The 24,598-nt window shown below is 43.7% G+C and overlaps 1 protein-coding gene and 1 long non-coding RNA gene across 3 annotated transcripts in view; one reads left to right on the forward strand and one right to left on the reverse strand.

The window, feature by feature from the left end:
• The window catches only part of SLC1A1 (solute carrier family 1 member 1), a 581,019-nt gene that overhangs the window by 118,503 nt on the left and 437,918 nt on the right, over positions 1–24,598 (reverse strand). For both annotated transcript variants that reach the window (XM_069625728.1, XM_069625729.1), the window contains one exon: positions 8,043–8,085. In XM_069625728.1, the coding sequence (XP_069481829.1) occupies positions 8,043–8,085 (43 nt within the window). The remainder of the gene's footprint in view (positions 1–8,042; positions 8,086–24,598) is intronic.
• Positions 1,859–6,605, forward strand: LOC138510224 (uncharacterized). Its single transcript, XR_011280345.1, has 2 exons — positions 1,859–1,988; positions 4,506–6,605. It is a non-coding gene; the product is annotated as an uncharacterized lncRNA (long non-coding RNA).

Here is a 24,598-nt window from a genome sequence, read left to right on the forward strand (position 1 = left end):
ACTTCTTTTCGTGCACTTCGACCACTGCTGTATACCACCCCCAGCTGTATATTTGTTCTGTTGTTACCTCTGAAAAGTGCTCCGTTATGCATCTGTATCGTTGTATACCTCTGTAATGCACTTTGCTGCTTTTCAAAGCTTGGTCAGCGCTTAATACATTCCATAATAATCAAATAGGATGTAGTCAGACTGCATTCTGTTCAAACGAAATTGGTATGCATTAAATTTGAAAGGATGTTTGGATTTAAAAAAATAAGACTATACAAATCTCATAACACAGTTACAGTTATTTTTATTTATAAGCCATGATGCGCGGATGCGCCCCGATAGCGAACAGGGAGTAAACAGGGGGCCTTATGAGCGGGCCGGCTTGGATGAAATAGTTGCACGTTGTTAGGCACTTTGAACATTTTCTATGGATGCTGCGAGCGACCGTCTAAATTGACTTTAAATGCACATTATGACCGTGCGTGCACACTGGCTTGTTTAATCTACATGTTGCGCTCGGCGCACATCCCACTTGGGATTTATATATGCTCTGCCATATTCATGCCTGTTGCCAGAAGGCCTTTCTGAGATGGCCGTCTGCACGTTTATTTCGAAGTTGTTATTGTGCCTTAATTTCTGGGCCAGCTCCTGCCTCCCTCTCCCATTGGTTGCCTTGGCCCCCTTTAGCCAATGGCAGCAACCGGGTGCCTGTGAATGCCCCCTTTCACCACCCCTGCCCCCTGTGTGCCTGTGAATGCCCCCTTTCACCACCCCCACCCCACGTGTGCCTGTTAATGCCCCCTTGCACCACTTGCGTGCCTGTGAATGCCCCCTCCCACCACCCCCGCACCCTGCGTGCCTGTGAATGCCCCCTCTCACCACCCCCGCCCCCGCGTGCCTGTGAATGCCCCCTCACCGCCCCCGCACCCTGCATGCCTGTAAATGCCCCCTCTCACTACCCTTATGCCTGTGAATGCCCCTTCTCCCCACCTCCGCCCCCTGCGTGCCTGTGAATGCCCCCTCTCACCACCCCCACACCCCGTGTGCCTGTGAATGCCCCTTCTCACCACCCCTGCCCCTGTGTGCCTGTGATTGCCCACTCTTACCCCCCGCCCCCGCGTGCCTGTGAATACCCCCCTCTTATCTTACCACTTACTCATATCATTGTCCCTCACCTCTGATAATAGTTTGTCGGCCCCCCCCTGTTTTCCCTTTGTCTTCTCCTCCCTCGCCCTCCCCAGCACTACCTTGGTTAGTCGCTGACCCTTAAGATAGTCATTGTTTTGTTACCTCTCCCTTTCTCTCCTCCCCCTCCTCTGGTCACTTTTGCACTGCAACAATTGTCGTCAGGCATAGTAATGCTACTGCTAGTTTTGTCTCCTTTTTTCCTTCCTCCTCTCGCCCTTATTGTTCCATGCACTTGTACTATCTGCTATGATATGATAGTTTTCTTCACATTCTGATTTGTTTCAAGGACGTGTAAGAATGTAACTGTTTTTCTCCCTTGTTACCCTCACTCCTTGAAGCACTTTCAAACACATTGTGTATAGGCATTTTACAAATAAACAATCATTCATTCATTCATTCATTCATTCATTCAACACAAAGCAAGACGTCAATGGGCCGCAAAAGCGCAAGATATTTTGGTGAATGGTGAAATGATGTGAACATACCATGTGTTAGAAAATTAAAATACATTTTTAATAAATCATTTTTATTGTAATTTGACTTTATTTAATATATAGTATGTATGTGTTTTCTGTATGTTTATGATATTGTGCTGTTTCTTACTTTTGAAACCTATCCACAGCCTTGCTGGTGGTTTCTTTTTCTGTTTATTTGGATGGGAGTTTTTGTTTTGGGCTATTTTCGGAAGGACATGCAGCTTGTTTTTCAATTCCGAGTTCCGACCTCGGCAACCTGGCCTGGCAACAATTGCAGCAATGGCGAATGATGAGGAATCGAGCGTGGTCCGGCGGCTGAAAAACAAAAGCCTTAAGGTAAGGATCAAGGTGATGCGCACGTTTTTAGGCTTATTTATTTTATAGTGCACGTGTCTCTCAGCACACGAGGGAGCTTGATTTATGAGCTGGCACACGAGGGAGCTGCCTTTGTTCTGCTCGTCGCTTTCTCGCTGCAGGCGCCGTGGGATGGCTGAGTGGGGTCGGTAGCAACACGCCAGAAGTTCAGGAACAATGTTTTCATAAGTGGGTTTGTTCTAGGAGATGGAGATTGTGGGGCTTGTCCCATTACAGTGGACACCCGTCCGTCCCTCCCCGAGTCCCGCAGCTATGGGGCAAAAAAACACACACACACACGCACAATAATGGCCGAAAATCACAGCGAATTCTCTCCGAGAGAGTTGGAAGGGAGACGGTGGGAGGTTGCTCAATCTCCCTTAACATCGAGGTTTACTGGGAAGTTTGCCGACCACGCAGCTGTTAAATAACATTAAGCGACACAATAACGAGACTTTAACCTACAATTAAATCCGCTGCTATGCAATCAAAGAAATGAACGTTTGACTTTATTTTGTACATGATGCTTTAAAATACTCGCACACTCAGGGTGGCCATTCAATGAGTGCAATTACCAATGTACATATTGAGATTTTTTACTGAAATCACGACACTTTTTTTTTGTTCTGAATCTAAAAATGGTATTTGTTATGTGTAGTGTCCACGCTTTCTCTTAGTGTATTTTTTTATGATGAAGTTATCCTGTTGATAAAGCAGGGACGGTTTGGAGATCTGTTTTTGTTTGCAATGCATGTCAATATCCTTGTAGTGTACCCGTAGTACATAGAGAAAGCAACAGATTGCTTGATGGGTAAACAGTCTAGCAAATGGTGTACCGTTGAACTGGTTCCCTCCCCAACCTGTAACTCTTCACCCCCTCTCTATAACCTTCCAAGCACACCCTTAATTGCCTGTCCATATTATAGTGCCTCATCACAGTATCCCCTTGTGTAAAGTGCTCTGTTGCCTCACAGCTAGGTGTGGGCTACATGAACTCCAGCTCATGTGCAAAATAACTCCAGGCAACACAGCAGCTAATCATGGCACCGCCCCCCATCCCCTGCTGAGCTCTTGCGAAAGAATGATAGTGTTAGAAGCCTAGCACAGAGTACATGGAGGTGAACCTGTGTCTAAAGGAACTAGAGGGGCATCATCTAGGGTGGGGGTCTGCAGCCTGCGGCTCATCAGATGTTTTGGACTCCAACTCCGATGACCCTTAACCAATGCCTTTGCTGGCTAAGGCTGATGGGAGCTGTAGTCCAAAACATCTGGAGAGCCAAAGGTCGCAGATACCTGATCTGGGGATGCCGACGGTTAGGGACATCCACCAGGGTCAAGGTACATTTACACTGGGGTAACAGGGCTCGGCAAGGGTGCACAGAGAATGTCATTTTCAAACTCACAACTGGACAGCGCTGTTTTGTATCACTTTGGACTCAACACACATTCCTGGATTAGGAGACTTGGCATGGGTGCAGACATCTGTGAGGCTGAGGTTCATACTAGGAGCATGTCTTGGCTGTTGTAATGGGAGGGGGAGGGGAGCAGCATCCTAGCGAAAGAAAAACTCCAGTGAATGCTGAGGAAGCGCTGCCTGCTTGTGGGGAGATTGGAACAGACACAGTGCACAGCGCCATTACAAACAACATGATGCCCTTTGTATATTGCAAATATCACAAAAAGTGTAACAGATGTTGCGAGGGACGACGAGAATATGCATACTGCTATGTTACATCAAACCACTGAAGAGCAGACACTGAGTGCAGTATGTAGTTTGCTATATAGACCGGTGTACCATCAGAACCGGGTTTCCCAGGTCCCCCTGGGGTAACTTTGGACACTGAGGGCAGTGTGTAGTTTGCTACAGAGACCGGTGAACCATCAGAACTGGTTTTCCAAGGTCCTCCTGGGGTAACCATGGACACTGATCGTATTCGTTATTATTCAGGTTCACGTTTCCACACCTGCCAAGTCTAGACTGTACCCCTTCAAACGCTTTTCACCAGTGCTAAATCCAGACGCTTCGTGTGTCAGGAGAATAGCGGTAAACTCTGCAGACGTTCTTAAACCTCAAAATGGGCTGCAATTAAACTCCAATAACCAATACAAATATTTTCCTTGGGACTTGCAGTACTGAAATGCGACATTTCACCTTTAGTTGGTTGTTATTTTTCATCAGGTTGTATAGCGTCCACTGCCAGTTTCCCTAGGCACACACACTCATGCTCTGCAGGTCATTAAGGTGCTCAGGTTGCAAACACATATCTTTCATCAGTGGCAGTGCCTTTCATGTGCATGATGGAACATTTCCAACTCAAAGAGCTCACAAAACACCAGTTACCTTGCAAATCTGTGCTAGTTAAAGTGGGCAACACAAAGCGCCCATGTATCCCCTTAATTGAAGCTGTAAACGGGCCACTGGTGTAATAAAAAATGTCTTAATTAGAAGTACTTTGCTTGCTCTTTTCAAACTTTTTACACACTTTTTTTGCATTTCAGAATGTATCCATGTTCAAGCCAAGGAAATGGGCTTTCAGGACTCTCTGCATCTGAGTACAGAAAAGCCCTCCAAAATAAAATTGGCAACTACCGGATGAAGAAGGAGCCAAATCTGGTCTTTTCTACACAAGTGTAGTTGCGCATCAAGGGAGTCCGATGTGCTCCCTTACTGTTTGGTCTCGACCTGGATACTTTTATGACTCCCTGGACTGGTTATGTGTCCCCTCTCCCCCTTGCTCCCTGGGCTGGACCCCACCAGACTTGCTTGCCCCCTGGGCTGGACCTGGATACTCATGTGACTCCCTGGACTGGTTCCCGTTCCCTCCTCACCCGTGCTCCCTCGGCTGGACCCCACCAGACCTGCTTGCTCCCTGGGCTGGGCACTGATACTCGTGTGACTCCCTGGACTGGTTCTCGGTCCCCTCTCACCCTTGCTCGACCCCACCGAACTCGCTTGCTCCCTGGGCTGGGCCTGGTTACTGGTGCGACTCCCTGGACTGATTCTGTGTCCCCTCTCAACCTTGCTCCCTGGGCTGGGCACTGATACTTGTGTGACTACCTGGACTGGTTCTGGCTCCCCTCTTACCCTTGCTCCCTGGGCTGGACCCCACCGGACTCGCTTGCTCCTTCGGCTGGGCCTGGATATTCATGTGACTCCCTGCACCCTTGCTCGACCCCACCAGACTCGCTCACTGGGCTGGTCCTGGATACTGTTGTGACTCCTTGGACTGGTTCTGGGTCCCCTCTCACCCTTACTCTCTGGGCTGGACCCCACCGGACTCGCTTGCTCCCTGGGCTGGGCCTGGATACTCGTGTGACTTTCTGGACTGGTTCTGGGTCCCCTCTCACCCTGCTCAACCCCACCAGACTCGCTTGCTCCCCGGGCTGGGCCTGGATACTCGTGTGACCTTCTGGACTGGTTCTGGCTCCCTTCTCATCCTTTATTTTTAAATTGTAAAGCACCCGTGTTTGGGATTGCTACAGTCGTGTTTTTGTGCTATGTACAGTGTCTGATTGAACCTCTGCCTCTTTTTAATAAATATAGTGGGGGAAAAATGTTGCTTCTTTTTAAATATAGTTAATATGCCATTACATGGCCTTGACTTTCATGGCCATTTTACCTAAATGACTGGGACCTAATAAGTTATCACCATTGTTATAAAAGCAATTCAAAATGTAACTTTCTGAAATGGGCAGCAATTAAGCCACAGTGACGCTTTTAAAGCCCAATTCAACAAGGTGCACCAAATGTGTTTTTTAAGCATTTCTTTTCAGGATTATAGTAAACATTATTTTTGTTAAACTCCTAAATTTATTTCCAGCTCATAAACCAAAACAATGCCTATTTAGTTAAGGATATTTTGGGGATTGCTTTGTTTTTTTGATTTGTAAAGTATTATTTGGTGACTACATTAATTGCTTTTGGATGTCAAAAGGTTTATTTGGGGATTGCATTGCATTGCTTTTGGATTTCTACGAGGAAGGATTTTTTAAATAACATATTTCGGGTGCATTAAGCCAAACGGAAGGGGCTGGTCTGTGTCCCCCACCTTCTCCTTGCTCCATGGGACGGGTCATGCTCCCCCAGTTCCTTGGACTAGGTCTGTCCCCCCCCCCCCCACCCTCTCCCTTGCTTCATGGTCTTGTTCTGAGTCCCCAGATGACTTCCTTGCTCCCTGGGCTGGTTCTGGGTCGCCATCTGACTCCCCTGGGCTGGGTACCCATTGCCTGGGCTGATTCAGTGTCCCTCCTTCACCTTTGCTTCCTGGGCTTGTCCATTTGACCCATTGGCCGGTTCTGGGTCCCCATCAGACTTCTTGCTAGCCGGGTTGAGTCTGGGTACCTCCTTCCAATTGCTCACTGAGCTGAGTCCCCGGCTGACTCCCTTGCTCCCTGGGCTGGGTCCCCATCTGACTCCCTTGCTCTCAGGGCTTAGCGTGGGTTCGCATTTTACTCCCTGACTGTTTTTTTTTTTTTTATCTATACATGTCCACAAATTGTAAAGCACGCAGTTCTGGGATTGCTACAGTCATGCTTGTGTCCTATGTACACCGTTTCAACCTCATTGTGCCTCTTTTAATAAATACAATTGAATAAAAAGCAGGTGGTGTTTTATTTATTTATTTTTAGCCCATTAACCTTGCTCTACTTTAATGTCATTTTACCCAAATTACTATAAAGAGAAGCGTTCCCACCAATAGTCTGCTCAATGCGTGTCTGTGGCCATCCGTTTCTATTTGCTCCCAATTGTTTTGTAGGGTTTCTTCTCAGGGTTCTAGTTAACATCGCTTTGGGATTTCTACAGGATTGTTTTGGGATTGGATTGCTTGTGGATTTTTAGGGGATTGTTTGGGGATTGGATTGCTTGTGGATTTTTAGTGGATTGTTTGGGGATTGGATTGCTTGTGGATTTTTAGTGGATTGTTTGGGGATTGGATTGCTTGTGGATTTTTAGTGGATTGTTTGGGGATTGGATTGCTTGTGGATTTTTAGTGGATTGTTTGGGGATTGGATTGCTTGTGGATTTTTAGTGGATTGTTTGGGGATTGGATTGCTTGTGGATTTTTAGTGGATTGTTTGGGGATTGGATTGCTTGTGGATTTTTAGTGGATTGTTTGGGGATTGGATTGCTTGTGGATTTTTAGTGGATTGTTTGGGGATTGGATTGCTTGGATTGTTTTGGGATTGCATTCCACTGAGGATTGCTAATTAACATATTTCAGGGTGCATGAAGCCAAAAAGAAGCCAAAAGCAATCCTCTGAGTACAATGGGAGTTTCTGGAGTTAAAGAGGATTTAAAGAGGATTTAAATGTTTGGGAAAATCCAGTAGCAATCCACTTTCAATCCAGATTTTTTTGGTAGGGTAGTACCATTACAGGAATGCCTGGCAAATATCTTTTCCACTACACAAAAGCCAAAACTGTTGGCATTGCCAATGCCTGTTTTTTCGTTGTAGTGGGTCATGGGGGCCTAAAGCCAAGCAGAGAGGAAGCAGACAGACTTGTATCAGTGAATAGAGCCCACGCTCTCTCCCGCCTGATTGGCTGTGCATTCCCTCCAGTGTGCTAATGGGGAGGGGGGGTCCCCACTGGCCAGTGATTGCTCAGGTGTCGGGAGCACGATGCTTAGCCTTTGCAGGTTTCTGCTGTGCATCTGGGTCTCAGGGGGAGCGGGTTTTTAGGGTTGACATTAATACTGGCGCTTGAGCTGTTGCTGCCTCACCTGAGAGTTTCCCTGCGCCACTGTGTGTGTGACGCCATGTTTGAACGCTTTCTGCTCCTGCCTTTCAGCTCGTATCACTGCAGGGAGTGCAAGTACAGTGAGGCCATGGCAATGGCATTCTTCCCTTTTCACGTGTAATGGCGCATTCTGGTATACAATTCCTGTGTGTGTGTTTAATGCTGGTATGCCGGTACAGAACTTGCAAAGCAAAAAACAGTCTCATCTTTCTTTTACCGAAAACCACATTATATTCAATATGTCACGACTCATTTAGTTCATTTTAATTTTGAAACGGGCGATGCATGCCTCCTTACCTGCTGAAAACACGCCTGAACGATATTTTCTGGGAACATATTCCTGCCAAACAATGTATACGAATTGTTAATGGAAAGTGCAATCTTACAATGCAGAAACACACAACATGTAACATATAAAGAGCCCGGTCCAGGGTATGCATTGGGCCGGGATAATCTGGGGGGTGCAGGCAAGGTGGGCACAGCTGGTTCTTTGCTTGTACAGACGCAGAGAACGTGGGGGCGTGGCCAGCAGCAGCATCGGCCTTGCCCCAGAGCACCAGGAGAGGCAGGGCACGGCACCTGCGTACTTGCCAACATTCGGTGACCAAAAAGATGTACGATTTTTCAAGTTTCAAAAATAATACTGACATCACATGAGCATACAAAACATACATTATTGCCACCACTGGAGCATTCTAAAATTTCTAAAATTACAACCCATCAAGCAGCACGTGGAAAGATGTTCAAATGTATCATTCAGAATGGTAAGTAAACACCGAATTCAATTACCTAACTTCACAGAAGGTAATCACACAGAGCTGGTAGTTAACGTTTGCCACCGCTCTGTAGCAGCAGCCTGGGCACTACATATGTATTCCTGCAGTTCATGTTGAACACTGAACAACATGGAGACTGATAACCTCCTCAGTCTGATAGGCAGATGCCCTGTGATGGTGGTATACTCTGCCACTTGCCTTCACTGGTGGCTCACCTAAGGACTGTCCCAGTAAGAGAGCAGGACAGAGTCAAGTAGCTGTCAGGTCAGCAATGGCTTGGTCTGAGCCCATCACTCAAAGTAATCACTTACCCGCCCACCGCACAGACAGACTAATGTGTTGCATGCTTTGTCCTGGAGCCTGCATTTAGAGTCACATACATTACCTGCCACTGTAAAAAGCAGTAGGATCTGTCACCCACATCTGTAGGCGGTCGGACTGCTTAAACGGCAGTAGCCTACTGCCTGAATCGGTAGGGTTGACAAGTATGCACCTGCAGGGACTCTTATATTCTGGAATGCACAGTGGGGAAGTCACTATTACGAGAATGGCAGTACGTGGTAAAATTGGAGGTAACACAGTTACCTCCAATTTTACCACTAGGCCAAATTATGAGTTTTGGCTTTGAGTGGAAGCTTTACCTCCAGCAAAACTCTGGAGGTAAATCTTGTCACTCAACGCCCAAAAATCGACAGAATTGGTGGAATTACTGCAGCTGTAATTCCACAAAAAAAAGCTCTATTGGGTCAAATGACCCAAAATAAATGGGGATTTACACTTCTACCACCACTTGTAATCAGGCGGAAGTGCCACCTGACCAAGTGGTGGTAACTGTAAATCCATTTGGTGGTATTTGAGAGGATTTACCTCTGAAATTCCTCAGACTCGTATTGAGACCCAGTGTCTCTTGCTGCAACAGTACATCAGTGTGCAGCATCCTTCTCTTCCTGTGAGAACTTCCTACTGGAGCACAGGGGGGGGCACATGTGGACTGGGCCATGTTCCACAAGACAGAGCTGGATAGAGCCCGTCTTCTCATTCACTCTTCACCTCTTTTGACCTTTCAATCATTTTTTACTGTCCCCTCCCTCCTTTCTTTTCTAGGTAACAATCTATGCCAGGGGTCTGAAACCTGCAGCTCTCCTCTTTAACTGTGCTGGTTAGAGCGGAATGGATATTCAAGTTCAACTACTGGTTCATTGCCTAATGTCAAAGACAATTAATGTTAGCTTTTGCTTGTAATCATGTATTTTGGACACATACATTAAAGTAAACATGCCTATGTTGTTAAGAGCAGCAATATTTCTATGTGGGCTTTCACCAGCTATTTAAAAAAAGAAAATCCAGGAGGGAGGTAAGTCAGCTAACAACCACCATCAAACTTATAGTTTGGCAGTGCAGGAAAAGTGGCAATCACAGAATTACTGCCACTTTTTTCCTGCACCGCCGAATCTGTAATGACCCCCCTTGGCCTTAAATGGCCATGACACTCCCCCCCACACAAACGCACGCACAAACACTCAGAAAATAATACAATATAGATGCATACCATACATAAGTGCTGTGTATACAGACTGTGCAGTGCCTCTTTTTGTACAGCGTGCTTTTGACCTAGATCTCACATCTAGCTTTTTCACAGTGCACTATATCTCTTTTTTTAATGGAGATTTAAAAGGATAGGAAGAGTGAAGTAGAATCACTACATGCTCACCTTGACAGGTGGAATTGACAGGTAGATCTCAATTTGGACCGTTTTTCGCTTTTAAACCCATTAACCTTGAGAAAAGGACTTCGCCGTTCCTTGTAACCTCCGTCTGCCGTGCCTTTATTCTCCTCAGGTCTTTTCATACTAAAGCCTTTAAACATGTAATTAACATCCCTGCCATGGAGGCCAGGAAATAATGTTCCCACTCTTTTGCGATTGACTTTCTTCCCAGTACTTTGAGCAGGGCGTAGTTTTGCATTACTGAATTACTCGCCCTGGGAAATATTAGTATGGCCGTAATCCTAGATAGGTTTCAAAATCTACCACTCCAGCAACCAGGGGTGTTGCTAGGTCTGGAAAAGACCCGGGGCTACGCTGATGTCGGAACTGTCGGGACTGGGGGGTAGCTAACCTTTTGGCTGTCGCTCCTGAGATTCTATCCAGGGCTACAACCAAAAGATCAGGGGCTATAGCCCTGTTAGCCCCCCCCCTAGCAACGCCTCTTCCAGCAACTATTAAGTGTCCACCATCTGCATAGGAGATTGAAGCCATAGGTAGGGTCAATATAGAAAATTTGCATACGTGATGGACACTAGTGATATTTTTGCACAGCACCAGAGAGAGAAAAGGTACATTGCTCCTCCGGTGTGTCCTTTGTGCTGTCAGCATTTCTTTTCACTTCTGAAGCTTTTGCATTCTGCATATTTATGTAGTTGTTTATGATCTGCCAAAATTACACATGAGTGTGGTAGGGCCCCGGGCAGAAATAACATATATACAATATATTGAACACTGAAATAGAAGGGGAGACCATAATGGGAACGCCCCCTCTAGCACTATGCCCATAAGGAAGCAGAGATAATCGGGTGCTCATTTTCAGTGTTTCTTTTTTCTCATGGTGTTTGTCCAGTGCTTTCAAGAGTCAAAGGGCCTTCATACAAGTGTGGGGATATTTCAGCGATAAATGCACTGAAATTCCGCCATATGGATTTACTGTTACTGCCACTTGGTCCCTCTGATTTACTGCAGGATTACAAGTGGTTGTAGACTGTGTAAGAGTCCAATTTTTTGGAGTCCATAGGACATGAGTATTTTGCTTAATTCTCGCTCGTAGGTGGCGGATTTCACTCCAGCTTTATGCTGGAGGAAAATGCTCCACCTCACCACCAAACCGGTACTACGGCAGTGCGGTAATGAAGCGTTAATGGAATTACCGCCATGTTGCTGCTGTTTTTTACTACACTGCCATACTTGTAATGAGGCCCAAAATCTCTCTTTTGCCAATTGAGTCCCATTTTTCACCGAAAAGCGATTGCAGACAGCTGTGTCTCCACCGTGTATACAAAAAAGTACTTTTATTGTTGCATGTATGAGATGTTGAAGCAGCACAGTTATATGGTGTGCATAAACGTATTTGAAACAGAAATATTTTGCACACAAGCAAAATCATGTTTTTATAAGTAAAACATGTCACGCTCAGAATGTCACTCAAAACCCTTGCACTTACGCACAAGTGCCAAGCCAACCGTGCCCCTGAATATCTGGCCAATCGCTTCACCGCTCACACGTCCACCCGACCACTCAGATCTGCCCAGGCCCACTCACTTACCGTACCTAGATTTAAGCTACATAAAGCAGGGGGGGTCCAGCTTCCCAGTCCTTGCTATGACTGGTGAAATAGTCCAAACTATTGAGCACAGTCCCTAACACACTCAGAATTGAGCCATCCTACTTTGCATTCAAGAACAAAGCCAAATTCTGGCTCATTGCGCAGGATTTAGCTGCTTCGGATACAGAATGTAAATTTGTCCCACACCTGTAACGCACACTTTGTAATTTCCTCAACACGCGTACATTCCTATGTATATACATTATGTAAACTTGACCTAAAATTGTAACTTACACCTAGTAATTGTCCTGCATCACCATTGTATTTCTATTTACATTCTGCCTACATACTTTACCTGTTCGTCTACTGCAATCTTGCCCGTTTTTTTCCTCCTTGCTACTGTTATTACAAAGTTTATTGTACCATGTAAGTGCTCAACCTGCCGTAATGTATGTACCTTTCAAGAACTACAATTGCTGATGCTATCTGTAACTTTTGCACCTTTCAAGAAATGCGCCCAGATGCCTCCGGGCCAGGCGCGCAATACAAATAAACTAAATACAAATACAAATAAATCTAATTTGGCACCAGTTCTATAATCATAATTGGCTCTCATTTGGCTTATGTTCTTTCATTTACTTTAGAAAGCCCACGGCTCGGCCTCCCTGAAAGTTTAAGGGGACACTCGCTGCCAATTGTTTTTTTTTCTGCACTTTCATCAACACTGAAGCTCTTCCTTAGACCTCTGTTAAAGCTCTCCGTTAGCTGTGTGAAGTTGCAGGATGTGGGCAGCAGAGGAATGAGGGGTAGGGAAAGAGGGGGGAGTGATGCTTCGGGGTGTTGGCTGGAAAGGGTTCACGTGAATGTTTGCTGTGTGAATGTTTGGGACTGTGAAGGGCACACTAGCAGCATTAGATGTAGCATCTTTCCTACAGATGACGTGATCCGTGAGCTTGACGAACGTGGAAATAGCTGCATTCAGCACATGACATCAATCGGGTGAGTGCCTGCAGACCACTTTTCATATCACTGCTGCTCCAGCTTTGCTTTTTTTTTGTTTAATAATTTTTATTGTTTTAAATATTGAGAATGATACAAATATCAACAAGTTACAGACTTTGAATGAAACAAGAACCATAAAGAATTTACATGGTGAATGGTTTTGATCAATTGTAATAAACTTTCTATTTAACAAATTCATTAGTTAAATTCACCTATGAATATCATATAAACTATAGTGGGTATTAACATTGTTAAAATAACAAGTTATATATGAATAGTTGTAGCTCTAGTCTGTAAAGAGTGATTTATGTGTAGTGAGTATAGAGATAAGGGGAGACGTACAGGGAGACGTACAAGAGACACACAAGAAACAGGAGGGTAAAGGATAAGGGGGGGTGGGTATAATAGATTATATCATAAGGTTAATCTAATCATTTCTAACATTGTGTAGTCCAGGCATTTCAGTTTGAGTATAGACATATGGAAAATGAGGAAGACATGCGAGTATAAATTCATGTACCATGAGCAGTTGCATTGAAACAGTTAAGATAACTGGTGAAATAGTACCATTTAGCATTATATTTAGGAATTGTGTTTTGATTGTTGGCCGTGCACATTTCCAATTTATGAATGTTGCAAATAGTATTCCACCAAATTTTGGTAGAAAGCAAACTAGCGTCTTTCCAGTTAGCAGTGATGCATTTTAAGGCTATGCAAATGAATAGATCATAAAGTCTAGCAGAGTCAGGTGGGATATAAGTTGTAATGGCTAAGCTTCCTAAAAATATATTAACAAAGGAGAAAGGAACATCAACACAGAAGATCCATTTGAGAAACTTCCAAATTTAGGGCCAAAATTTAACAATATATGAACATTCAAAAAACATATGCATATACGTAGCGGGAGATAAACCACATGACCAACATTTTGCATTATAATTTGGATTAGACTTAGCCAATTTGGCCGGAGTAATGAATGCTCTATGAATGAAGAAATAATAGTGTTGTGAAATATTTGCTGACACCGATAGTTGTTTAACTTTGGAAAACAGGCAGAGCCAAATATGATCTTCAGACATCTAGCCTAAATCAAGTTCCCATTTCAGACAGATTGGGCAAATCTTAAAAGTTGGGGTGAGCAAATTGTATATTTTTGAGGCTCTAACCTCACTGACCATGGTAAGGTGCATTAGTCTGAGGGCATCTGGAGTAAGAATTTCATAAGAAAATTGGGCAAGTGTATCAAGACAGGAGTTAATTAAGTTATTGTAAAATTGAAAGTCCTTCTTAGATATATTAAATGTGGTAGAGAGTTGCTGGAAGGAGAGGATATAAGGACCATCTATAATGTGTTGGATGAATCTGATACTTTTTTGAATCCATGTTTTGCGATTAAGCATCTTTTTATTAATTACTATGTTCTTATTATGCCACAGTAACGGAGAAAGATACTTAATGGGGGTTTTAGTATGGGGAAAGAGAAAAGTTTGTAGAGCTAATACGGATGCTTTAATAGGTTCCAAAATATTTTTAGATGAATGTTTAAATATGTATCTATGATCAGTGATATTATGTGGTTGAACTACTTGTTTTTCTAATGTACACCACGTCGGGATGTCAACGGATTTAGGATCCATGAACCATTGTCGAGACTGTTTTATAAGAAATGCCGAGTGATATGACTTAAAGTCAGGGAATCTAACACCACCCATGTCATAGGGTGCTTTCAGTTTAGTTAGAGCAATTCTTTTACTTTTTTCTATTCCCCAAAGAAATTTAAGTAGTATAGAATAAATGGATTTAAAAAAGGAAAGGGATAATGGGACGGAGAGGAGGAGCTGTAAGTAGTATAGAATTATGGGAGTAAGCATCATTTTAATTGTATCTAAACGTCCCCACCAGGAAAGGTAGAGTGGAGACCATTTGGATGTAAGATCCTTGAGGGTGTCCAGTAGTGTTATAGTATTGAGTTTGATAGTATCTAGGATAGTAGGGGCAAAACGAAGACTTAAATATTTAATGGAGCCACTGCACCATTTGAGGCCAACAATGTCAATGTCGTGTTTAAGACAGTAGGGATTTAAGGGCATAATTTCTGATTTTTGTGTATTTAATTTATATCCTGAGACCTGACCAAATTGCTATAATGCATTTAAGAGGTATGGAATATGAAGTTTGGGGTTTTTAATGAAGATAAGAATATCATCCGCATATGCGGCTATTTTATTAATTGAGGCACCTACTTGAATTCCCGGGATATTTTTGTTAGATCTTATTAATTCTAGTAGCGGTTCAAGAGAGAGGATATATAGTCATAGTGAAAAGGGGCATCCCTGACGCGTTCCTCTTAGCAAGGGAAAAGAGGAGGAAGTCTGACCATTTAAGTAGATAGCGGATTTGGGGGCAGAATAAAGGAGTTTAACAAGTGAAATACATTTTTCACCACAACCATGCCAACGTAGAGTTTGAAACATAAAATTCCAATCAACACGATCAAAAGCTTTTTCCACATCCAATGCAATGGCAGCATAACCTTGAATGTCTTTTTTGTCATTAGCTGCAAGGTTGATGGCATTTAGTAGGAGTTTGGTGTTAGAGGATATGTTACGTCCTTTTACATAACCTGTTTGATCTGGTTTAATTAGATTTGGGAGTGAGGATTCAATTCTGTTGGCTAGTATTTTGGCAAAAATGTTGCTTTCTATATTGATAAGGGAAATGGGTCGATAATTGCTGAGAAGAGCAGGGTCTTTGTCAGGTTTAGGGAAAATGATAAGTAAAGCTTCTGAAAAGGACCCGGAGGAGCATTTTCGTGAAATAAAATATGAAAAAAGTTTTTTAAGTTTAGGGGTTAAAACTTGGGAAAATATATCGTAGAATTCGGTAGATAGTCCATCAGGGCCGGGTGCTTTACCTTTTTCCGAGGCTATGGATGGCTTTGGTAATCTCAATGGAGGTGATGTCATTTTCAATATGAGATAAATCAGTTTCGGGGTAAGTGGTTCGACTGATTTGTTCAAAAAGGAGTTGATATTATCTTTGGGAATAGCACTTTCTGGAGTATAGAGATCAGTATAAAATGTTCTAAAGCATTCCAGTATTTCATCTGACCGATGATGAGTTATGCCTAATTTGTCTTGAATGTGAGAGATTTGAACTTTTTCTTTTTTGGTTTTTAAATAGGAGGCAAGCATTTTCCTGCCTTATTAGAAGTTTGATAAATCTTTGTTTTGTATTTAATTATAGTACCAGCAGCCGACTCTGTGATTTCTTTATTGATTTCAAAGCGTATTTTAATAACTTGTCATAGGTTTGTTGAATTAGTGTCAGTGTAGTAGTGTTGCTCTGCAAGAGTGAGTTTAGAATATAATTCATCAAGATATTTTTTCCTAAATTTTTTATTCTTACCTGAGAGGGCCATTATGTGACCTCTAAGGGCCTCGTTGAAAGCATCCCAATTATTGACAATGGAGGTATTGTGGTCTTGGTTGTCGTTAAAGTATTGTTGAATGAAAGCATTAATAGATTGAATAGACTTTGAATCATTTAAAAGGAAATTGTGAAGTTTCCATCTGGAAGCACCTCTATTCATATCTGTAAGGGAGAAGGATGTGATAACCGGAGCGTGGTCAGAAATAATAATGTTGGAGATTTTGGAGTCTATAATGGATCCAGATAGGGTCTTAGTAGCAAAAATATAGTCAAGACGTGATAAGGTGTTGTGGGGGGGGGAATGGAAGGTATAGTCCAAATGTGTAGGATGAGATATCCTCCAAGAATCAATTAGTCCTGTTTCCCTAGTCAGTTCACAAAGGATTTGTGAGTTTTGTTGGGTTTAAACATGCAGCTGGATTTTCGATCTAAAAAAGGGTCCAAGACCTGATTGACATCACCACACATTATCAGATTGGTGAAGTTATTTTTCAGAATCATTTGTTTAATATTATTCCAAAAGGAGGGGTCTGGTAATGTAGGTCCATAAATATTGAGAATTGATGCTTGTGTCGTGTCAATTAAAAGTTTTACCCAAACCCATCTTCCATAGGTGTCTGCATCTTGGGCAAGAACTTTGTAGGGTTGTTTTTTACTAATTAATATAGCAACTCCATTTTTCTTGGATATAGCTGGACTGGAGATAACCTCCTTAACCCAGAGAGACTTACGTGCCATTGTTTCTTTGAGGGATAAGTGTGTTTCTTGCAGGCAAGCTACTGTTGGTTTAAATGTATTCAAGTGACATAAGACTTCACATCTTTTCATAGGATTCTTACAACCCTTGATGTTCCATGTAATGCATTTAAAGATCATTTAGTTAGAAGAAATTTGATATTCATACAACTTATAGCTATAGTGCGATAATAAAAACATAGCATTTGTCATTTGGTTGAAATCATGTATACCCAAATGTTTAAACAGAAGGAAGGAACATAGGGGGTCAGGGAAGGGAGAAAGGGGTTCGATCAAACCTTGGAGGGGAATATACCATGTCAAATGAGTGATTTTAGAGATCAAACAGGACATGGGAGAGGGATTTGGGAGGAAATATAAATAGGGGATAGGAAACGCCAACTCGGTCGCTAAATAGAAAAAAAGTGACCACCAGTGGAAGAGGGACCCAAAAGAGTGCCCACCCCACATAATCAATATAATTGTAAGATCATTGCATTAGGTAAATAAAAACATAAGAGTAAAGCAATAGAGACTAGGTTTCAAGTAATGGGTGAAGTTGAGGCCGCAGCTGGAGAGGAGGTGTCCATGTTATCATTTTTAATGGATTGTATGAAGAGCCTTAAGTCAGCAGGATCATCAAAGACTGAAGAGCGTCCTTCGTATGTTACTTTAAAGGAGCATGGGTGGAATAAGCCATAGCGGACAAGTTGTTATAGAGCAGGAAGGAATGCCAAAAAAACTTTTCTTCTTTGTGCTGTACTTCTAGCCACATCCTGTGAGATAAATATCTTACTGCCATGCCAAATGAGAGATTTCCGTTCTTTAACTGTGGAGATAATAAGTTGTAGTTGAGAATATTCCAAAAGGTAAAATATTAGCGTTCTTGGTATCTGACGAGATGAGGAAGAGACTGAGGGTTGACCAATCCTATGGGCTCGTTGTATATTAAAAGTAGTTTCCAACGGCAGATGTAGTATGGCCGGTAAGAATTTTTGTAGGAAGACAATAGGGTCAGTACCCTCAGCTCCTTCAGGAAGGCCTGAGATGCGTAGGTTATTGCGCCTGCTGCGATTTTCTAAGTCTTCATTATGCTTTTGGAGTTCTTTAATGGATTTCTCTAATTGTGCAACCCTAGGAGAAATATCTTCTAGAACGCCAATTCTTTTCTCAGCCTCTTCCACTCTGTTGTTAACTCCCATCCACCTTTCAGCTAATTGCTGTAGCTTAGTATTTGTGGTTTCAATAAAGGGTTTGAGTGCCCTGATTTCAGCAAGAATGGCTTCAATAGCTGGGTCTGAAATACCTAGTGGAGGTGATGAGTCACCTTTGGGTCTTTTCAGAGTAGTTGAAGAGGAGGCAGCATCCTTAGAAGAGGCACCATTCTTTTGGTTAGCTTTGCTGGTTGCCATATCTGAGCAATTATTAACAGGTGTAAGTAGTTATGGCATATGATTCTTTGTAGAAGTTATTTAAGATGACTTGTAGTATATAATTATTACATCCATATTATTCATAAGGCTTTACTCTAAGCTAGAGAGACCAAAAAATGGAAAAACCTAGAATAATAAGGCATATACTACTGGAGATTACAAGAGTTATGTTGTCTAGAGCTGTTACCCAAAAAGAGAGGTTTCAACCTGTAGAGCTGTAGACATACGCAGGTTGGGTGATTATAATCCAGTCTGAATATACAGTGTAGAAAAGTTGCAGCGAGAAGGTGTGGCATTGATGTAAAATTTAAAGGAAAGAGTTTTTGCAGAAGGAAGACTGAATAACGTGCAAAGTATTATCATTTTTTTCTGTATGTCATTATAATGTTGCCTAACGTCCCCTTCAATGTTCTTCTTGTCTCCTAAAAAAAGTTGAAGACTTGTATCTCCACCCTCGTGAATCAAACCTTTCCCTCTTTTCTGTCAGCTTAAAAATAATGAAGTAGTTTTTTCTCTTTTTTTTCCCTTCAGTATGTTTTCATGTATAATGTTATCAAGTTCAATGTAAAATTGTTTCTTACTGTTTTTTTTTTTTTCTTATCTTGACTCCCAGCAGGTGGCGCACTCATAAGAAGGAGCCTCAAATCCAGGCCCAGTCCGGGTCGTCAGCTGACACTCAACGCCGCTCCTCTCCTAACGACGGGCGGTTCGCGTTCCGACGTGCGCCCGATGAAGAAGCCTTTGAGAGGAGCTTGCTGCAAAGACGCCGTTCTACACGACAGAGCCGTGGACAAAGTCCACTGAGCCAATCCGGGATGTCAGCAACACTCAGCACGAAGAATCAGGTAAGTTTTATATAAAAAAAATATAAACCTAATGCAAATTAAATACTATGTGAGGCGGAGCCGATCCTCTAGGCAGCCATCTTGTCTCGGCGCCAACCCACACCCCCTCCAGCTTTGCTTTTGCTATTGGTCAAAGCATACTTGCCAACATTCTGTGATTAAAAAGATGTAGGATTTTTCAAATAATCAAAAATAATAATTCCCATAACAATGACATCAAAGTAAATACAAAACATACATTGTTGGCGCCACTGGAGCATTCTAAAATGCACAACCCAATCAAACAGCACAACATGGAAACATTTTCAAATGTTTAAAATGTATAATTCTGAGTGGTAAATTAACAAAGAACTCATTTACCTAACTTCACAGAAGGTACTCACAAATAGCTGGTAGGCAACGTTTGCCACTGATCTATAGCAGCAGCATGGGCAATACATATGTATGTATTCCTGCAGTGCAGGTTGAACACTGAACAACATGGAGACTGATACCCCACTCAGTATTATAGGCAGATGCTGTGTGATGGTGCTACACTCTGCCACTTGCCCTCACCGGTGCTTCACCTAAGGCCTGTCCCGGCCAGAGTGCAGGGCAGAGTCATGTTGCTGTCAGGTCACTCACTGGTTTGGTCTGAGCCCAAAGGAATCACTTACCCGCCCACCGCACAGACATACTAATGTGTTCCATGCTTTCTCCTGGGCCAGTCTCAAGCGCCCTGCCTTAAAGTCACATGAATTACCTGCCCCTGTAAAAAGCAGTAGGATCTGTCACCCAAATCTGTAGACGGTAGGACTGCTTAAAAAGTAGTAGCTTACTGCCTAAATCAGTATGGTTGGCAAGTATGTCAAAGGCCGTGGGCTCTCTGTTTGGGAAGTGGCTGCTAGACATAGGCAGTGCTGCTTGTAAAAGAAGCGGGAAATGCAAATGAACGGAAGCAGACAACGCAGGTTGATGCGCACAGACCTGGCAGCACGTGGTGCTGATTGCACTAGAGTTGCGGCCTTGCTGAACGGATTGCAGTTTCCACAGACATCACTTCTTGCCTGCTCCCGGAACCCGTCTGATTGGCAACAGTGGGGGCAGCTCGTGCGGCTTACGCTATCTATTTGAGAGATACTGCAGCATTATCGACAATTAGCAGAAAGAGAAGAAGGAGTGGAAGTTTAAGATTAACCGAGGCTGCATTCTCCAGATATGGGTGCCCTGCTGCCTTCTTGACCCCTTCTACCTATATTTTGATGCTGGAAAAGTCTTTCTGAATCTGAGTGAGAGCGGAAATAGGAGGTGAGGCCCTGTAAGACCAGTCTCCATTTATGCGCAAACGCACATAAAAGTAGTATCAAGCAAAGTGATGCTGGCATCTGTACACAGTCAGCCTCCCAGAATAGTCATGTCAGCCTGCTCAATGTTACCAGAGAATTGGACAATCTCTTTTACATCGGGGACACGCTCCCCCAGACCCTTCCGACTATAGGCGGGCTTTGTTGAAATCTCCATATGTATTCTCTTCTTACACATCCTTAGAGGAAGTGACCATTATGATGTCCCCTTCCGACAGGCCTGACTATTCACAGCTATATAACTGCCCCCTAATAGAGGCACCTGCTCTCCAGATCCCATCCCATCCATATCCTACAGTATCAATGATGAGGGTTACCTGTTATGAATAGAACGCTGGCAGGAGTCTGGACCCCAACCAGCATCATGCAGAATGTTTTTTGAAAGGACAGAGCATGTCCTGTGGGCCACCTTCGCAGCAGTTCCGTTACCACACATTTTCAAAGGACTCGAAGGAGTCTTCTTCCAAGACGACATGTGGGTTACCAAGAAGAACATTCAAAAACTCGACGCTAGCCCCCAGAGAGTCCTAAATATTATCAGAAAGAAAGTGCTTATTCTCAAACTGAAGATATGCCACATTGGCGTTGAAGAAGCAGAGTATTTTGGTAATACCATCAGTCAGTCAACAAACTTAAACAACATTTAATAAATACTATTTTGTAAGTAACTCCTCGAGCGTGCAATGATCAACTGAGGTTGTTCCTAGGGGTGGCTTAGCATTGCTGAGAAACTTCTCTGATAAAACAATCTCCATGGAGTGTAAAAGAAGAACACCCAACTTAAGTGGTCCGAGGACTGCCACAGAGAGTTTTTAAAAGTAAAATAGGATGTCAATGATGCTCCAGCAATCAAAATGTTCAAACCGACCTCCCACACCTTGCTCTTGGTTGGTATCAACAGAGACAGACTCGTAAATATGTTTTAAGAACCTGTATTTCCTAAAGTCTCGGTGCTGGTGTAATACCTAACTGGCCCTAACTATAAAGGGATGGTTGTCTCAAATTATGTTTCTAAGGGCCGTCGATGTCTGAAAGTCCAAAATAATAGTCTGCCTGTTCCTAAACCTATGCTCGCCCTCGCTCTACAAAAAAATATGTTAGGAGGTCTTTTGTCAAAAATGAAAAGTAGTGGTTCAAGAGAAGAATAGCAAAACCAGGGTTGGTTTCTGGTGCCTTCTTGCCAGGCATAGTTTTAAGCTCACAAGAATGAGTTCAATCAAACAGGGTTGCTTGCAAGACCTTCACCAGAGGGTCCTTCCTACAGTCTCCTTTGCTTTCACTGTTTTAGCTCTTGGGGTTCCCTTCCCCAGCTTTCAACTGTTCAAATGCTTTCACCAAATGTTTCACTTTAGTAGGCCTCTCAGGGTTTCCCTCTCCAAGCTCAGGCCGCATCAGTTTCAAGCATAAAGTTCAGATTAATAATAAAGTTTCTCTTAGGCCTCTCTCGGTTCCCTTTCCCAAGCTCAGGCCCCTTCAGTTTTAAACACAAAGTTCCACTTGGAAAGGTATGTGTTCACCTTGGTTAGGCCTCTTGGGGTTCCCTTCCCCAAGCTCAGGCCCTGTCTCAGCTTTTCCTGCAGGTTCAGTTTATCCGGATGAACCCTTCTCTTCCTTTTTCTCAAGTCAGAATAAGTACTTCACTGTGGCGGCATCAGAGACTTTAGAGAACGGTGGGTTCTCTACTTATCCTAACTGCGACCACTCTGACTTCTGACCCCTCTCCTCCTTCTTTCTCCTTGGCACTTTCTTGCCCGTGCGTTTTGCACGTTCCTTTTTGTCTCCTGATCCATTGGCACACTTTTTGAATCTTGCCATCTTGCACCTTATTTCCTATTTATTTCTTCATCTGATTTTGTTAGGGGTTTTGCTCCCACTTCGTTTCCTATGTGTGGCTCCCCTTCTGCTGCTCGCATTCAACAACTTGCTTTCTTTCAGCCTCTTCTTCCTTGTCTTCCTTCCACGTCTCTAGCGCACACAACTTTGCTTTCAGCTTTTCACACTTTTTCTTCCTTTCTGATTTCTCTTCTGCCTCTTTAATTTCGTGCCACTTGTGACAATGTTTTCTTTCCCTCGCTTCAGCCACCCGCACACTACCGAGTTTCTCTCTTCATGAAACACACCGGTAAGCGCAGTGCTGGCAAGCGGTCTTCTGGATGCTTAGGTAGAGGTCAGGGTCTCAACACCTGCCCCTCTGACACCCTTGTGACTGACACACGTCCCAGCGGAACAAGCATTACGCTGGAGACGGCCAGCAGGTTGCAGTCTACCTTTCTCCGGCTCTCTGGAGACACGGCTCCCTAGCCACGCTGCAGCCCCTCACAAACACTGGGCCCGTGTCTCAGCACTCTGCTCTCCTCCAGACTCTCCGGGTTTCTTCTGCTGCTTCTTCCTGGCTCTCGTGGTCCACTCTGCATCCCCAGGTCGCTTTGCTTTGGATTTAAAATCTGGCTTGGGACTGAGAAGGGATTCCCCTACTGGAATGCAGTCTCCTTCCTGCTCTCCCAACTGCTTCTCCCTCTGCTCTCTCAGTAGCAATCGTTTATACACCTGAGGTGTATCAATGGGCTGCAGGTGTGTGGTCAGGGTTGGGCTTGCCTGACCTTCAATATTCCAATTAAAAGGACAAGCCTGTCCCGAAAAAGAGAGTCAAGAGGAGTTAGGTGTGAGTGGTCAGTGTTAAATGCCTGATCCTGCCTATTTATGGGACAACCTGATGGTAGTTGGTGGCAGCCTTTCCTTTGTTTCTGAAGATTTTTCTATAGGTAATCTTCACTACTCTCGGTTGCTTCTTCCTCGTCCCAGTGTTTGTTGGAAATGGGGAGAGCCAACAAGATGGAAGTTGATATTTACAGGTCATGTTATTACAAGGTGATTGGCAAAGGTGAGAGGGAAGTTCCCTGGCCCTGGTTTTGTATCCCAAAGGTGATTCTCTTGGTGTCAGATTACTCCCTATTTTAAACACCCACTCATGAGAGCACTGTGCGATACAATACTTCCTATGATTACAACTAGGGAAAAACAAAGAAGTGTTGGGATAAGTGTTGAGATGGAAGTTGTGTCTTTGTCTCATTTTACTTTCGCCTTTTCCGGGGTTTGTTCTGGGATGACATGTTTGTCCTTCTCTTGGGTTTGGGACACTGGGGCCTGCATAACCCATAAAGGCTTCTGGGATGTTTTCACCTACCGTCCCCGTGGGATACCACGTCTCACATGGGGTACTCTCCTGAGTGCAACCCTTGACTCCCCTACGCAGGTGATCCTCTCTCGCTTGTCCATCCTCAGGATGGGATCGAAAAGCCATGGCCCTCCCTGTGCCACCTGAATAGAGGATTCTCGGGGTCTGCATGGGAGAATACCCCCAGGTTTCTCACAGGGGCATACTAAGCCACATTTAAAAAGTGGCAGGTGTTTTCACTGCTTCACCTCTGGGGCACTCAAGCGGTCCACAATCAACTATTCACTGATAGAAAGGGAGGGACTGGGTGTTTACTAGGCCCTAAAGCATTTCAGGAACCTAACGTGGGCTCTACCCATCACTATCAGGACAGACCACAAGCTGCTTGTCCACGTCCTCAGCACAAAAATGACTATCATCTATCACGCCCAGGATTTGTCCCTGGATTGATGGAAATCATGTCTGGCCATGTAAGAATACTTTACAAACACGGTAATAAGAACATGCTGCAGTTTGCCTATCCTGCCTACCAGTTGACACCCCCATGAGTGTCTCTAGCGATCCACAAACCCAACAATGCAGGATTACCAAGAGTCCCAAGAGTCTGTGATAGCATCTAGACTGCTGGGAATTAACAAAACAGAGTGACAGGATGCTGGTAGAGATGGTTTGGAAGCCAAGCTATTACAGAGGGGCCTAAAAGAATAAGAATAATCCATACACGAAACCCGAGATTATGCTCAAATCCTCTCCGAAATATCAGAAAAGTCAGGAATTATCCTGAGAGGCACCTTCTCA

Source organism: Ambystoma mexicanum, chromosome 6p (genome assembly GCF_040938575.1).
Source record: "Ambystoma mexicanum isolate Mex_15411 chromosome 6p, UKY_AmexF1_1, whole genome shotgun sequence".
NCBI classification, from domain to species: Eukaryota; Metazoa; Chordata; class Amphibia; order Caudata; family Ambystomatidae; genus Ambystoma; species Ambystoma mexicanum.